The sequence below is a fragment of the Talpa europaea genome, assembly GCF_964194135.1.
Source record: "Talpa europaea genome assembly, chromosome: 7".
NCBI classification, from domain to species: Eukaryota; Metazoa; Chordata; class Mammalia; order Eulipotyphla; family Talpidae; genus Talpa; species Talpa europaea.
This window is the reverse complement of record NC_140074.1, coordinates 42,285,948-42,301,796: the sequence shown is the minus strand read 5'-3', so window position 1 is coordinate 42,301,796 and position 15,849 is coordinate 42,285,948. Positions and strand designations below refer to the sequence as shown.

Below are 15,849 nucleotides of genomic sequence, written 5' to 3'. Positions count from 1 at the left end.
CAGCAGGAGAATGTGGGACCCTCGCCAGCAGCTTGGGATTGAACCGGCACTGCAGAGGCTATGGGCAGCTTCCCAGCCCAGTGCTCAACCGCTGTGCAACCCAGGGGAGGCCCCCCAGAAATAACTTTTACTTCCCTGGTAACTCTTAAAGTAAGAGAGGACAGACTGATACTTCACTAAGGAGTAAAGTTAACATAGTGTCTACTTCAATTAAACTGGGTTAAATAATCATTTTCTTGTGTGATGGACATGTAAATGCTAGGTGATGCAAAAGTGAAAAAGAGCAATTTATATCTTTACAAGGTGTAGTCTAGTCAAAGCAAAGCAGAAATTGATGAAAGCTTTTAAACTGTCCCTTTTGTCATTGCACAAGGGAGGTCTGTAACATTCAAAGATATCAGAGTGCATTGTGAACATGTTGGGTGAACGGAAGTGTGTTGTGGTTAGTTTGTGGATAGCACGAGAGGTGTGGTGACTATATACATAGACACTCTTGAGAGTAAAAGAGGGTGCTATTAATATTTATGCTTATGCAAGAGGTAATTTGGATTTCTTTTAGGTCAATATGGAGTTATGGTGCCCTTCATTAAAAGAAAGGGTTTAGGTGAATTTCCATGAATCTAGCTAATAGGGAAGTGTGTTGGTTTGCGAGGGCTGCCATAACTGGATGACTTAAAGAATGGAAATTGTCTTCTAGTTCTGGAAGTTTGAACTCCAAAAACAAGGTGTTGGCAGGGTTGACATGCCAACAAAGACAATTCATTCTGACTATGATGGGAGAAGGCCTATCCTAGGCCTTCACTGTGGCTTGTAAATGGTTGTCTTTTGTCTTTTCACATCATCTCCCCTCTATGCATGTGTCCAAATTTCTCCTTTTCATAATGACACCTGTCATATTGGATGAGGGGCCTTCCTAATGACCTCATTTTACCTTTTTTTTTTTTTACCTCTATAAAGACCCTAACTCCAAACAAGGTCACATTTTAAAATAGTATGGATTAGGACACCAACATATCTATTTTTGGGGGGGAGTGATGAAGAGATAATTCACTTACAACAGGAAGGATGTTAGAAACTTGACAGGAACTCCAAAAATAGAAGAAATGTTTCATCTGGATGGTTAGTGGGTACATCGTGATCAGGACATAATTCTATCACGGACTTTAATAAGTTAAGATGGGTAGGGGAGAATAAACAAAATGGGGGCTCATTAGTGAAGTGGAGACTTTTAGTTTGAGAAATTGTTAGTGTTCCAGATGGACACTAAAGATTGGACACTGGCAACAGAGGGACTTCAAGTTGTAACTGACTAGAGTTTACGGAGCTGTGTTAGGGATGCCATGTCTGAGAGGGGCCACAAAAAAAAAAAAAAAAAAGCACTGGCCAGCTTTTAGCATATTAGTTGCTAATTTTGTGCTATGAGACATACTTTTTTTTTTTTTTTTTTTTAGCAATGTGGCTTTTTTTTTCTTTTCCTTACATCATTGTTCATTTTTGTACAATGTTTGATTTCTCCCCTCAGGTGTAAGCCCCATGGAACACCCACTACCACATCACCATGAACCATTTTCATGTATGATTTTAAGGCTATTTTTTTCTCCTCCCATCCTCAGGGATTTTATGATTGACAGAATAATAAAGACAATTCATTCTGAGCTTTCTGGAGGAAAGGCATTGAGTAATTCCAAAGTGTTTATAATAACAAAAGTTTTTGGACACATTCAAGAAATTGCATATGAAACCCAACACTTGCACTTTCAAAGAAGAATGTGGACAAGAAATTAGGAGAGGAATACATATGTTGTTTGATTTATGTATTTAAGGGATTGCATATAGAAATAGACAGTCTCCATATGCCCGCTAAGTGCAATCTGTGTCTTTGTGCTGGTACTGTGAAAGGTCACTGGGAAACTTCATATATTATGATTAATACATAGTTCATACATAGATAATACATAATTCACATAGAATGATTTTCTTTCTTATGTTGTTGCTCTTTCTTAATTAGTCTAGAGCCTCATAAGTGTAGATAAAATAGTGTTACACTCATTTCCTTGGCAAAAAAGATTTTGGTATCATGGTTGTGTGTTCAGTTAAACAGCTACAGCCAACAAAATTGTCCTAGATGATATGTCTAGGAAGCACCAGGTAATTCAGTGTCTTACATGAATCATAAAACATGAAAAAGTAACATCGGTACTGGACTTTTGGCTCCTAAGATCTAGGGAATTAGTAAAATACTAGTTTTATTAATCAAGAAGAATACTTGATAAAAAAACATAATAAGGGAATTTCAGGTATCTTATAAGTCAGTATAAGATATGTGGGATTTTTACTGTTTAATTTTAAACTTCTTTAAAAAAGAAATCACATTATAGAATACTTAAAAAAAAAAGACCTTTCTACTTTTTCCTATGTAGCTTTTGACATAGTTATAAAATATATACAATGTTCTTGCTCCTTTTAAAACTAACCTTCATTGTTAACATTTTCACTGCTATATATGATTACCCACTTATTACTTCTATAAAAATAGATTTTAAGCAAATTCTGAATGTATTTTGTAATTTTGATATAAATATCTTATGTAAACTTGCATTGTATGTAAGGAAGTTTTTTTTTTTTTTTTGGAGGAATTCTAGATGTGATCTCTCTGGGTCACAGGTTTATGAGGTCCATGTTCTTAGGTCAATAAACTAGTTTCCATTTTACCAGATTCTAAGGTGACTAAATAAATTTTGTGGTTGAATTGTAGCAAGTCTGAATTTAATAGCTAAACCTAATAACATCTCAAAAATGTTTGCATTATCGTACTGTCAAGGATACTACAGAAATGTTTTGCCATCAGGGAAATGACATGCAATTTATTTAGAGAAGGATGTAATCTAACACTCTCACCTTACTCTTTTGCTGTGAGGACACGCTAGTGTACTGAAAGGTGGTGAAGAAGAAAGGGGTCTTTGCCCAGTGTTTATAAACACTTACGTTGAAGTAATGTTTGAAAAAATTTTAATGAAAACCAAAATAAAACCTTACTAATAAATGAAAGTTGAGGTGATTTTATTTTATTATTATTTAAACAAATATTTATTTTATTTATTTATACACACAGATGTGGCCAAAGGTGTAGGCCAGAAGTGCAGGGGGTTGAGAGGATTCACCAGAGACAGAGTGGGGAGCAGAACAGGTGGATCTACTGAAATACACTGCTGAGGGGAGCAACAGGGGAAACAGGAGAGGTCTGCTATGCTATGTGGATTAGCTCTCAGGCCAGGGATCAAACTTGTGCTGCAGTGGCTAGCTGCCGATATCTTGATAGTGCTGAGACTTAACCCCTTGCACCACCAGGGAGGCCCTGAGGTGATTTTAGCTAGGAACTCTGATATGATGGACATACCATACCATGGGCCTTGGAGTCAAACTGTGTTTGTAATTCCAGCTCTGCCACTTTCGCAGTCTATGATCTTGGACAAGTTTTGACTTTTTGGAAACTCAGTTAATGTGTAACTGGTACTTAGTAAAGTGTTCCATAAAAAGACGGCTTGCTGAACAAGTTGAAGGCTGAAGCTGCAGGACCACTTCAGACCTAAGTTCAGGAACTTAAACCGTGTCACTTTGGCCACATTTATTGGCCATTAAGTCTATCTCAGATTTGAGGTTGTAAGGAAGAGACTGAAGCATAGGAGGGCTGCATAGGAGGGCTGTTGCAAAGTCATGGTTGCAAGATGGTAGGCTACAGGGATAATGGAGTTTGTGGTCATTAAAAAAGCTACAGTATTGGGCCTCCCCGGTGGCGCAGTGGTTGAGCGCTGGGTTGCGAAGCTGCCCGCGGCCTCTGCGGCGCCGGTTCGATCCCCGGCTACTCCCCGGCCACCAGAGGAGGGTCCCACATGGCGTGCAGACCTCTCCTGCCGCCCGCTGCTCCCCTCAGCAGTGTACTTCAGTCCTTCTGCCTGCTCTGCTCCCCGCTCTGGCTCTGGTGAATTCTCTCACCCTCCCGTGATTCTGACTATACCCAGTGCATGTATAAAGAAAACAAACAAACCAACCAATAAATAAATAAATAAATAAAAATGCCTCTAAAAAAATAAATAAATAAATAAATAAATAAATAAAGCTACAGTATAACTGTAGTGTTTGTTTTAAAGAACTTGAGGAAGACGTGTCTATAAGATTACACAGCCCTTTGTTAGAAACACTCAACCAATTTTAAAAACTCCCCATTTCCCCTTCATGAATCATTCAACATAGAATGTGAAGGTACAAGTTCTACAGGAACATAGGTTTGATGTCACTGTTTGAAATGCACATTTTCAAAGAGCACCCCCAGATGCCTGAAGCTACCAATGTAGGCTCATCTAACAATCTTGCATGATAAGGATGCTCAAATTAAATTTGAATTTCAGATAAGCAGTGAATAATTTGTTAGCATGACTTCTTTTGTTAAGAGTTGGCATATATTTCTCTAGAACTTCCTGTGAATATTCCAACCCACAAATATGCTTTTTCAATATTTGATTTTTTTATTTGCTATGAAATAGATTATTTATCCCGTTGAAAGAAATTTATTTAAAAACCAGAAGAGGGCCTCCCTGGTGGTGCAAGTGTTAAGACGCAGCCTGTGAAGCTGTCCACAGCCTCTGCAGCATAATAAATAAATCTTAAAAAAAAAAAAAAAATAGAAAGCAGAATAAAAGATATTGCTTCATTTCAAAAGGAAAATTAATTTGTAATTTTCCTTTGTACTTAAGAAGAATAAATGAATGGAATTAATATTCAACACATTGGATTTGAATAGGATGGTATGAAAACAGAAGGTTTTACAGGAATAGATGGGAAAGCTGAATTTCATCCCTCATCACTGACAGTATACCTTTAACTGACTTCTTAAATTAATAACCCATACCTTTAAACTTCCCTCACAGTTTCCATTATTCCTTTCAGAATTACCACATTTGTTTTATTTCCTTTATGTTTCTGAAAGGAAAGTGGGAGTGACCCAAAGTGAAGGCCACAAACCAGAAATAATATATCACAAGCTATCATGATATGTCATGATGGATTGGAAAAGAAGTTTCCTATGTCCTTGCTGCTTCTTGATGCAAGAAAGAAAGAGAAAAAGAAAAGAAAAGAAGAAAGACAAGAAAAGAAAGATACTTATTTCTCATTTTTTCATTGGGCTGTTTAAAGAGGCTGCAAAGTATCACCTTGCAAAACCCCCCAACAATCTCCACTCCAGGCCAAATAAAGCAAAATAAATCAAATCCAAGCTTGCAGTAGTTTTCTCCAGGGGAAGAGCATATGCACAGTAGTCCCCCCTTATCCACAGGTTCAGTTTCTACCCTTTCAGTTACCTGTGATTGACTGCAGCCCAAAAATATTGCTTAGAGTAAGATATTTTGAGTGAGAGAAGAGAGATGCCCCATTCACCTAATTTTTATTATAGTATACTATTATTGTTATTGGTAATCTCTTACTATGCCTAATTTAGAAATTAAAATATATGATAAATATGGGTGTATAGGCGAAAAACAGCTTATATATGATCCAGTGCATGGTTTGAGGCATCCCTGATAATGGCGGTTATTAGAAACCACCCCATGGTGGCCTCCAATAACTGGGTCTTAATAAGATTTTCACACATTAAAAATAATGTTGTACCCACTTTTCTCTGCTGAAGACTCAGTATTCCCCTTCATTTTGAAATAATTACATTGTGGTTAAAAGTTGGAGCATGTTAGGTGAATAATAAAACATTTACAAAGTCTAGGATAAAAAGGGAGGTCTGACAAGGAAAACATACAAGGAAAAGAATGAGAAGATGAAGAAAGGGATTAGGGAGGGCAACAGACTGAGAAAACAAAACCCTGTTTATTTTTGTGTTACCAATGGTAGCCCAGGTACTGTTTCATTTTTGATTGTTCCTCCTCCTACAAAGCTGAACTCCTTGTAGACTGGACAATGTCTTATTCATCTTTGTTTCCCAGCACCCAGCAGGATGCCTGACAAATAGTCTGTGTTCAGGAAATATTTGTTGGCTTGAAACAAAAACACACTAGTCTTCTAATAAACATTTGAAAATTTAAATTTCATAGCTAGCCTCTGGGCATAGGTATATTTGTGGGCAGAAGACTTTTATAGAAAAACCCTTCAGTTGATAGAGGTGATTGTGAAAGATACTGATTCCTGGGCCCCACCTTAGAAATTCTGACACAAGAGATCTGGGTGGGGCCTGGGAATCTGCACTTTCAACAAACGTCTCAGGTGCTTGAACCAAAGGCTGTTTGTAAACTAGCACATCAGATGCCTTAAGCCCTGGAATTTCCCAGGCATTTTAAACTCTATGTGCCTTTAAGTGCGATTTGAAAAGACTATATGACCATCCTAACAGGTAAATTTACCAGAGATTAAACTAAATGACAGGTAGGGTGCACTAAGACTCTTGGGTTCCAAATTTCCAAATGTCTAGTGTTTTCAATGGGCCTGCAAGACCTAACAGACCAGTTATTTGGCAGACCATCAATCAAGAGGTATTTCCCTTACAGGGGATTTTGAACTTGTTAATTATTTACACATTGTTAACCTTTAGTAGGAGATGGGTCAGAGAGAAGAAAGATTAAATGTGTTAACAGCAAAACAAAATATTAATTACATATAGGAGATGTTCAAATTTTCTAAAAAAACAAATAGTCATTAAAACCACATGAGATTGGAAAAAAATGTTAACTGTATCTACCAATATGAACTCACTGTGCAGAAATACAGAGTGCACTAAATGGATAGATGCCCTCAATTTTCAGGGATGAATGGTTAGCATTGTTAATTATAACACTTGTAATAAGTGAGCAGCACTTTGGCGTGCTTCATGTCACCTCTGTCAACACCCTGAGATCCACCTATATGACTGACAGCAGCTTCCCAGGTGGCGCAGGGGCTAAAGACACAGCGCCATCAAACTACTGCCTGCCAGCCAGGGGCCTGACCCACATGGCCAGCAGATCTGCCTGTTCTGCTCCCCACTCTGTCTCTGGTAAATCCTCTCTCTCTCTCTCTCTCTCTCTCTCTCTCTCTCTCTCTCTCTCTCTCTCTCTCTCTCTCACACACACACACACACACACACACACACACACACGCGCCCGCACCTCTGGCCTGTACCCCAATTCTTAGATGCATAAATAAATAAATCTTTACAAAAAATTAAAAAAAAAAAAGATTGCCTAGCCAGAGGAATTCACAAAAATAAGTTACATTTGCACGGTACTTCTGCACAGAAAGCACATTAAGTAATTTTGCTTGTTCAGTCCAGCCAATGAGGGTGGTGGGTTTATTTAACTACCATTCCCACACCCAGACAAGTAAACTCAGGCCCAGAAGGGTCACTTGACAAGTCCAGCACCTCCTAAATAGTAAAAACTGTTGGGTTTCATCTCCTGTGACCTTTCAATAGAACCTACACAATCTAGTAAAATAGGTCTGCGACGTGGGGAACAGTCCATTTCCCCTCACTACACTCCTTTGCCCTAGGTAAGGTCGGAATCACCTTCAAATACAAGAGATAACTGAGGCCAAAAGGAATCAGGACAAACCGACACGGCCGAAAAGGCTGCGTGTGGAGGTGGGGCCCAGATCTCATTCCACAAGTCAGAAGCTCACATCAGGCTTTGGTAGCAACACACCAACGATGAAAGCCCGACCTGGCGCGCAGCGCTCACAGGTAGGCTGCGCGTCCCGCTGCCGCCGAGCCAAGACCCCTGACGCTAATTACCCAAGCTGAGCCCGAGCCCGGAAGGGGTGGGTGGGGCCCGCCGCTCTGGGATCTACCTGGATCTCGAATACCTAGGCTTTGCGAAATACCTGCTCCAGGTGCTTTGGTCTGACCCCAGGCGGACTGCCCCGAGGTTTCGTCTAACGTAGGGCGACTACTAAAGGGCAGGTCCACAGCCCCCATCGCGGAGCTGGAAGGCGGCCAGCGCGGAGGTGGTGTCGGAGCGGACACCTAACGGGGCCGCGGGCTTAGCTCTGGACGGTGGGGACCCGGGGAGAGGAGGCGCGTTCAGGTTGCGCTCCCGTTCGCGGCGGGCTGCAGAGTAGCCCCGAGCTGGCGAGAGCCGGCAGCCGAGAAGAGGAGGCGCGCCTGGAAGCCGCCTGGGACGCGTCTGGCTGGCGGGAATCCGGAGGAGCCGGGTGCCGCACATCCCGGAGGCGGCGGGAGAAGCTGCCTGGCCGCCGTCTGCGCCGCTGGCGTCCCCGCGCGCCCCGCGCCGGAGTCCCGGAGCCATGAAAGTGCAGGTCAAAGTAAACGCCGCCCCGGGGCCGCGCCTGGCTGCCCCCATCACCGGCGCCCGCGCCCCGGCCGTCCCGGGGGCTTGGAGAGGGAGGGCGCCTCAGCAGCGCCGGACGCGGGGGGAAGGTGTGAGCTTGGGGTGCCGTGGAGGGGAGACCCGGGCGTGCCGCGTGCTCTCCTGTATGGCGGCCAAACGTCAAAGCGGCTGTCCTTGAGCTATTTTGTCTGGTCTGACGCGCACACGCGGCGTGAATGCCATTTTGGAGCGCACTGCAATGCGCGCTTAGTGCAGGAGGCTTGGGAAGGGTGAGTTCGTATCGGCGCACCCTGGTCGTGAAGAGCACTTTCTGGGGAGCCAGATCACCCTGGAGGTGTCAGGGATCTTCCCCTTGTGTGGATTTTCCAGCCCGCGGCGTGAACACTTAGCTCTCGTTGCCCTGCGCCTACCACTTAGCATCCTCCGTGTACCTTCCATCCATCCTAGGAATACGGTTATTTGACATTTTTAGTTTGTTCCAAGGGTCTTTTGCTACCGACGTAGTAGTAGGAGGGAGTTATATAGTATGTGATTACATTCCCTTTTTAACTTTTGTCCTCGCCTGGAATTGTCTTTCTCTGTGTTAGCAGGGGGTTCTAGGGCGCTCGCATTAGTTAATTACAAATTCGTTGCCAGTTGCCTACCTCTTTTCTTAAGATGTTCCATTGTGTTCACTATTTGAATTAATTTTCTCTTCTTGATTTCGGGTTTTCTGACCTGCTTTGCCTGACCGGACAGGTTACCCGAGGTGTTTGATTCAAGGCTTTTTGGGGGCTTCTTTTGCCATTATCCGGGTGATTCCTTTAGCATCTCTGTTATGCTGGGTCCTGTTTCCTTTACTTCTCCCTTCCCCTTCTCATATCTTTCTTACTTTTTGCCCATCATTTTGATGGGGTACATTTTCCAGTAGCTTTCTATGAAAGGGTACTTTTGAGGTATATTAAATCATCCCTGTCTTATAACAAAATTTCTTTTCAGAGGGTTTTTTCAATTAAAAATTTTCACTAAAAATACAAAAATAATTTTTTGTGGTAAATAATTAAAACACTACAAACAGAAATTCGAACAGACCGTTCCTGTTCTCTTATCCCCAGCGCCTTCAAAGTGAGAGGTGATCAAAATAGTGGATTTAGAGGATATTACTTAAGTGTAGTATTATATACAGATGAAATCATTGTTTTGTATTTATTTTTACCTAATGGAAATCACACTGTGTATGTTGATATGCAACCTAATTTCTTTAAAAGTAGTTCCTGGAGATCTTTCCATGTCCATAGGTATTGATGCTTTCTTAAAAATTATGTTCAGATGAGTTGGATTAATCAAGATCATATATCTAGCGTTTTTCGCACCATTGTCCTTTTCTATTCATGACCTATCACTCTGCTAGTGCCAGCTTTGTCCTATGTCCTGTTCCAGAACCTGGACTATACAGTGAGCAGGACTTTTAATTTTGAAATAGAGAGGGATAGTGAGATGTTTCTGGATGATGGAATTGAGCCTTTTTTCCTTTCTCTTGGAATACAAACGTCATATTGTCAAGTCAGTCTCCCTTTCCCTCTCTGCCTCTCCCTCTCTCTCTTTCTCTCCTTTGTACCCCTCCTACACCAAACCATTACAAATTGAGCTCCATAGCCTATGTGCCACCAGAACAACTATATATTTAGGAATATACTCAACAGTAATAAACTGCACACTTATAAATGGTTAAGATCATAAATTTTACATTATGTGTTTATTACCACAATTAAATTGACAGCAAAGAAAGATTTTTCACACAAGCTTGATTAATGTGATTTGGACTATACTTTGGTGTCTGTGATTGAATCTACTTTTTGCTGGGTTCAGCTTTTGCCTGGAACCCATGGCTCTTCTGGGTTGTGGAGAGGGGGTAGCCTCTCCCTGGAAACTTTCTTCTGGTGGACTTGGCACTAGGGAGTTTAGTATGTCCTGTTGTCAAGGGCAGCCCAATGCTGTTTTCCCTTATTCTGCACAGGTGTTGGTATTCCCACATCTCTGGGGAAGAGGTTCCTCAGTTATTTGTAGGGCAGATAAACTTTGAGAGTATTTCAGTGTTTCACAACCCACTGGAAGCAGTGAGGATTGGTTATTTTCTTTTCCTCAGAGGTTACATTCTTTCTCAGGGTTTGTAAGGCTGTGTCTCTACAATCCTGATCTATTTTGGTTGGAAACAAAGACAAAACATTTACTCCTTAGCACAGACCCTGAATTTCCCTGTATTTTCCCTGCTGGCTGGGGAGTGACCCTTTGCCATTTGCTGCCTGTGATTTTTGAAACAATACAGGCCAGCATCAGACATACCGGGGTTGCAACTGTGCTGTGTGTTTTGACTGGAGACATCAGACTGGTGAATTTGGTGGTTCTTTATTTTTCCATCTCTCTATAAACTATGTGCAGTCATTTTACAAAATTTTCTTTCAAGTAGACTCAAAACCCAGTGGGATAACTGAATGTGGGCAACCAAGTTTCTCTCATTTTATTGATTGTGGGCTGGGAGCTTCTTATAAATGGTCATTTTTTTTTTTTTTTTTAATGTAAGGAGACCATCTGACCCTAGGGAGGAAATACCCCTATTTGTCAGAAATTTGTTCTTTCTATAGCAGGTGTGCTGGGAGAAAACATACTTTATTATTATTATTATTTTAATTAATTAATTATATTCTTACATAGTTGTAGTCCCCATGATTTTCCTGCCATCATATCACCCATAAACCATCACCATATTCCCTTCTGTTCATCCCTCCCTTGTTTTACTTTTCTCTCTCCCTTTTCATTTGCTGTATGCCTCAGTTCTATGACCAGCTTGCTAGTTTTGACTTTTTTTTTTTTTTACCATTTGTTTGGTTTCTCTATATTCCACACATAAGTGAGACCATCCTGTATTTATCTTTTGCTTTCTGACTAATTTCAGCTAGCATAGTCCCTTCCAGCTCTATCCATATTGCTGCAAATGGCATCGTTTGTCTTTTTTGATCGCTCAGTTATATTCCATTGTAGAAATCTACCACAACTTTTTGATCCCTTTGTCTATTTTGGCCATTTGGGTTGAGAAAATACAATTTCTTGAGATTCCTCCTTCATCCCAACACCAGTGTTCAAGTTTAACACTCTCTTTATCTTCTCTACTGTCAGGGTGTATTGAGATATGGGCCAGGGAGTCAGGCTCAAACTGCTCACACGGGCAGTGACTTAGAGGTTGGCACAAGTTTCCTTGTGATTGGATGATCTCAGAAACTGAGAAGCAGATGCTATTTTTGAATCTGTAGTATCTTTTTTCCTTTCTTACTGATTTCACTCAGTTATAACTAAAGATAAAGGAGAATTTGGTAATTATAAATCCTTTAGAAATATTAACAAGGAGGGGAAATGGTGCCATTTAATGTCATCCTCCCCTTTTATGGAGATGCATTCTGTAACACTAAAACGTTATGTTCTTCTTTGTGAAAAGGAGATAATAATTACACCTATTTCCCTTATGCTTTTGGTCAGAGTTAATATAAGCAAAGTATATTGCCTTGTGCAGATGTGTACTTGGAAAGTGACCAATTAGTTGTTAACGTGCTGCTGTGGACAGAATACCCAAAATTCTTACATTGAAACCATAATCCCCAATGTGATGGTATTTGCAAGTGGAGTCTTTAGGAGGTAATTAGGTCTTGAGGGTGGAGCCTTCATGAATGGGATTAGTGCATGGAAATCTAGTATCTCTTTGGATTCTCCTAGGCTGACAAATAATCAAACAAGTATCTGAAAGATTATAAGAGAAAAAGTCAAAAAGAAGTTTTAATAACAACATGTAACCTCCTGTAAACATGGGAGAGACCCATCATAACTAAGTAACTAGCTCAAATTGCGTCAGAAGCATTTTAAATAGATGGGGGGATATGTAGGGTAGCAGGTGAGAATGAAAGGGAAGACACCCATTAAACAACCTTTTGTGGGTTTAGTTCTGTCTTCTCCATGGAAAAAGCATAAGGAAAATAGGACTTCTAGGAAAAAGTCTACAGAGAAGTTCACATGTAAATATCTTTTTCAAAAACAGTCTCCCCCCAAACTCAGAACCTCTCCCATCAAGTCAAACCCTCACCAAAAAGACATATTTAAGAGTGGGAGATTTTAATTCCTGGCAATCTCTCCGCCTGTGAAAAGCTGGAAAGTGACTGATGTAAATCAGGAAAAGTGTCCTACCATAATTTGATCATGCAGGTACTCTGATATTGGACTTTTAATTTATAAAACTTTGAGAAATAAATGTTTGTTGTTTAATTCTCCATTCTATGGCATTGTGTTAAAAGGCCCACACTAAAGCACCTGCTATAAGTATTATAGAATAAACCAGGTTATTATCTTACAGTGAACCGGGTTGGTCTTAGAGTTTGAAAATATCTTCCTTTCTGTAGAAAATAGATATCCTCCACTGATCTTTTAAAGAGCCAAGAGATTGTTGTTAATTGAATCTTGTAATCTTAGGAAAGAGAATTTCCCTCCCAGAAAGATTTAAGTCCATAGGGTATTTTCAGATTCTTGGCCTGGATCAGCTAATCCTCTATTACCTTTCTCACCACTGTTAAAGTGTCTGTTTTAAAGCGATTTGAAAAACAAAACAAAACCAATCGTCATTGTCTGGCTTAGAGAAACTAAATGTGGGACTTGCAGTTCCCACAGTAGGTTTTGTTGAATTAAAAGTGAAACATATGTCCAAAGTCTTAAAATCTTAACTCTTTGTAAAATTTGCTCAAGTTTTTAAGTCAGTCTTAAGAAAGGCTGAACTAGGAGGGAATTGTGAATTTACAGGTTGGATGTTTGTTCTTGAATGAAATACAGAGGCAAGCCACTCAGGCTTGTTTTGGTTTCTCCATCTTACAGCCACTGCCTTATGGAGGAAAATTGCATTCTTGAGAAACAACCATTAAGCAGAAATATTTCAGCGAGAAATTGCAGCTTGATAGCTGGTGTTTGGGTTCAGCAAATATGAAGTTATGAGTATAAGTATGAAGCACTTCATATGAGTGTGAAGAGCTGGGTGATAGATGAAGGACTAGGAGTCACGTGTCCCGAAGGAGTTCTTTAAGGTCCTTCTTTGTAGGTCTTCTTGATGCATATGTCTCTCCTTTTAGTTGAACTGAAGGGGAAAAAAAAAAAACAAACAACTACCAATAACCGATGGGAAGAGCTCTATAAAGTTCATATAAGAGATACAAGTGGATTTCTATGTGTTTCTGAGAATTCTGGTGTTTTTGGTTTTGTTCTTTGACTTACAGATAATAACTTTTGTGTATGTGTGGCCTGGGTTTTTTAGAGGAAATATTTTTATGATGCTTGTTAAAGATGGTAATGAAAATGTGACTCAAGAGGGGTTACTATGATGGGGGTTTGCATTTACAAGGTCCAGTGGAACTGTATAACCATGAGTGGGGGTCAGTAAATGGAAAGTGACTAAGAGGAGACTTGTAGATGTCATGGATTCCTGCTAGGCCAGTTCAACAGGATTGTTGCTGAAGGCAGGCTAGGGTGATCAGATGCCAAGGGTGGGCAATTTTTGCTAAAATTACTCAGGATTCTTGCTTATGCTCTACTAAATGGACCAAGGGCAGACTCCACAGTTGAGACCTGCTCAAAATGAGGACTCAAGTCAGAAAGTGTCTGATTGAAATTTGATCAATCAGAGAGGACTTTTAATTACTATAATTTTTCATTGAGGTAACATTGACTTATATACTGTATACGATTTAAGGGTATAAAGTCATACCACTTCAGATGCATGTCACCATACCCTCTCCCAAGCACCCATAAACGGAGAGTTAGAGGTTTTTTGGGTCAGTTTGCAACTTGAGGTAGCTGCGGTAGGATGTTCCTCTTTATTGTGAGCGTCTGAGTGGCACTTACTTAAAAGAGGAAAAGCTGCTTTTCTTTTTTTTATCCCTCTTACATAATTATCTTTTTGGGTCATTTCAAGGGCTCTTCCTTATAGTTAGGATATATCCTCTTTTTACAATCGCAGAAGAAATTAAATACAGAAGAAACATCTTAATAATCAAAACCTATGAAAATGGAAAGCTGTCCTGTTTGGCTTCTTGGTGACTTAGAGAAAGGCATTGTATGGTAGCTGTGTTCCCTTTTCCTTCCTGCATTGCGCTGAAAGTACAGTCCGTCTCTAAACAACATTAAAACTTTGAAAATCAAGTATAACAGCCAGAAACAGAAGTTGGAAAATTTTATTCTGGCAAATGCTAGGATATTTCACATCTGCCAAATGCTGTTACTCATGGAATTCCTGGCATCCCATTGGCAGACTTCTGCTTTTCAACTTCCTGGACCACCCTCTTTCTATTAAAACATTTTTCCTCCCAGAATATCAGAAGAATTTGTTGTGATTTGGGACATAAACTTTATTTTTCTGAAAAAAAAAAAAAGTACCCTTCCCTAAATCTTTTGACTTAAACGAAGATAAAAATCTCAGATTTCTGTCTTAAGTTAACGTCTCAAAGATTTTAAAATTAATTAAAAAATGTAAAGATGAAGATAAAAACCTTACATTAAAGTATAAGATTCAAGGGAGGAAATATTCTTAGTTGATAACTAGTAGCAACTTCTTGGGAAGAAAACTTCCCTAAACTGCATCCTATGAGAACAAGTGTGTGATACCCTCAGAGATGATCCGTGGTCAAATATATTTAGGGGAACAATGGATAGTTTATACCTTCTAGCTTGTTATAATACAGGTATAAGTTTATATGGCTACAGAACATTTCTTTTTTTTCCCATTTAATACATTTATATATGCCTAGAACTCAACTGCAATGAACAAGATAGTTCCCTGCATTCTGGGGCTTACAGAATAATGGCATTAGGGCAGACTGAGGGATTCCCTGGGACCCCAAAACCTGTATGCTCTAAAGAGGTTCTGCCATCTACCACATGAAGACAAAGCATATTCTTGGTATGAAATAAATTTAATAGAACAGTGTTTGTATTGAGAGAAAAGAAGGAAGGATAATAGTTTCCCAATGAAAGATCCAAAGTTATGCTTTCCCTCATGGGTAAATGTCCAGCCAAACGAGGTTGGCCCAAAGCCAGTTATCTGAAGTCCAAAAGCTTGCTACATGTCCAAGCACCTTCTGGCAGGGAATCATAGGAAAGGAGCAAAAGGGACCAGGCATGTCTGGGGAGAAAGGAGCAAAATCGAAGTATGAATCAAGATAATGGCTGCCATTGTCAACCTCTCCTTGGGTCTCTTACCCACGTAGTTCTACCATGTCCCCCAAGTCCCCAGGGCAAGTCCAAAGCTGAGAAGCAAGAATGCCCTCCTTCACATGTCACTGGGACACATGCCCCATGTGTTCGCCTTCCTGTGTATTCTTCCCATGTCTCTGCCAGTGTCTGTTCTCCAAGTGTTCCATATCTTCACCTAGCCACTCAGCTCCACCCCTCCTTAGGTGGGGAAAGAAATACAGAACCTCCCCCTTTCATGGAGATCACTCTCTAACTGTGGGTCTAAATAGTTCCT

General features: G+C 40.3%; 1 protein-coding gene across 1 annotated transcript in view; it reads left to right on the top strand.

Annotated features, from left to right (window-relative positions):
* Positions 1 to 7,681: 7,681 nt before the first annotated feature.
* TRPM6 (transient receptor potential cation channel subfamily M member 6) overlaps positions 7,682 to 15,849 on the top strand; it is a gene marked incomplete at both ends in the record, with an annotated part of 105,579 nt that continues 97,411 nt past the window's right edge. The window contains one exon of the mRNA XM_084239203.1: positions 7,682 to 7,714. Coding sequence (XP_084095329.1) covers positions 7,682 to 7,714 — 33 coding nt within the window. The remainder of the gene's footprint in view (positions 7,715 to 15,849) is intronic.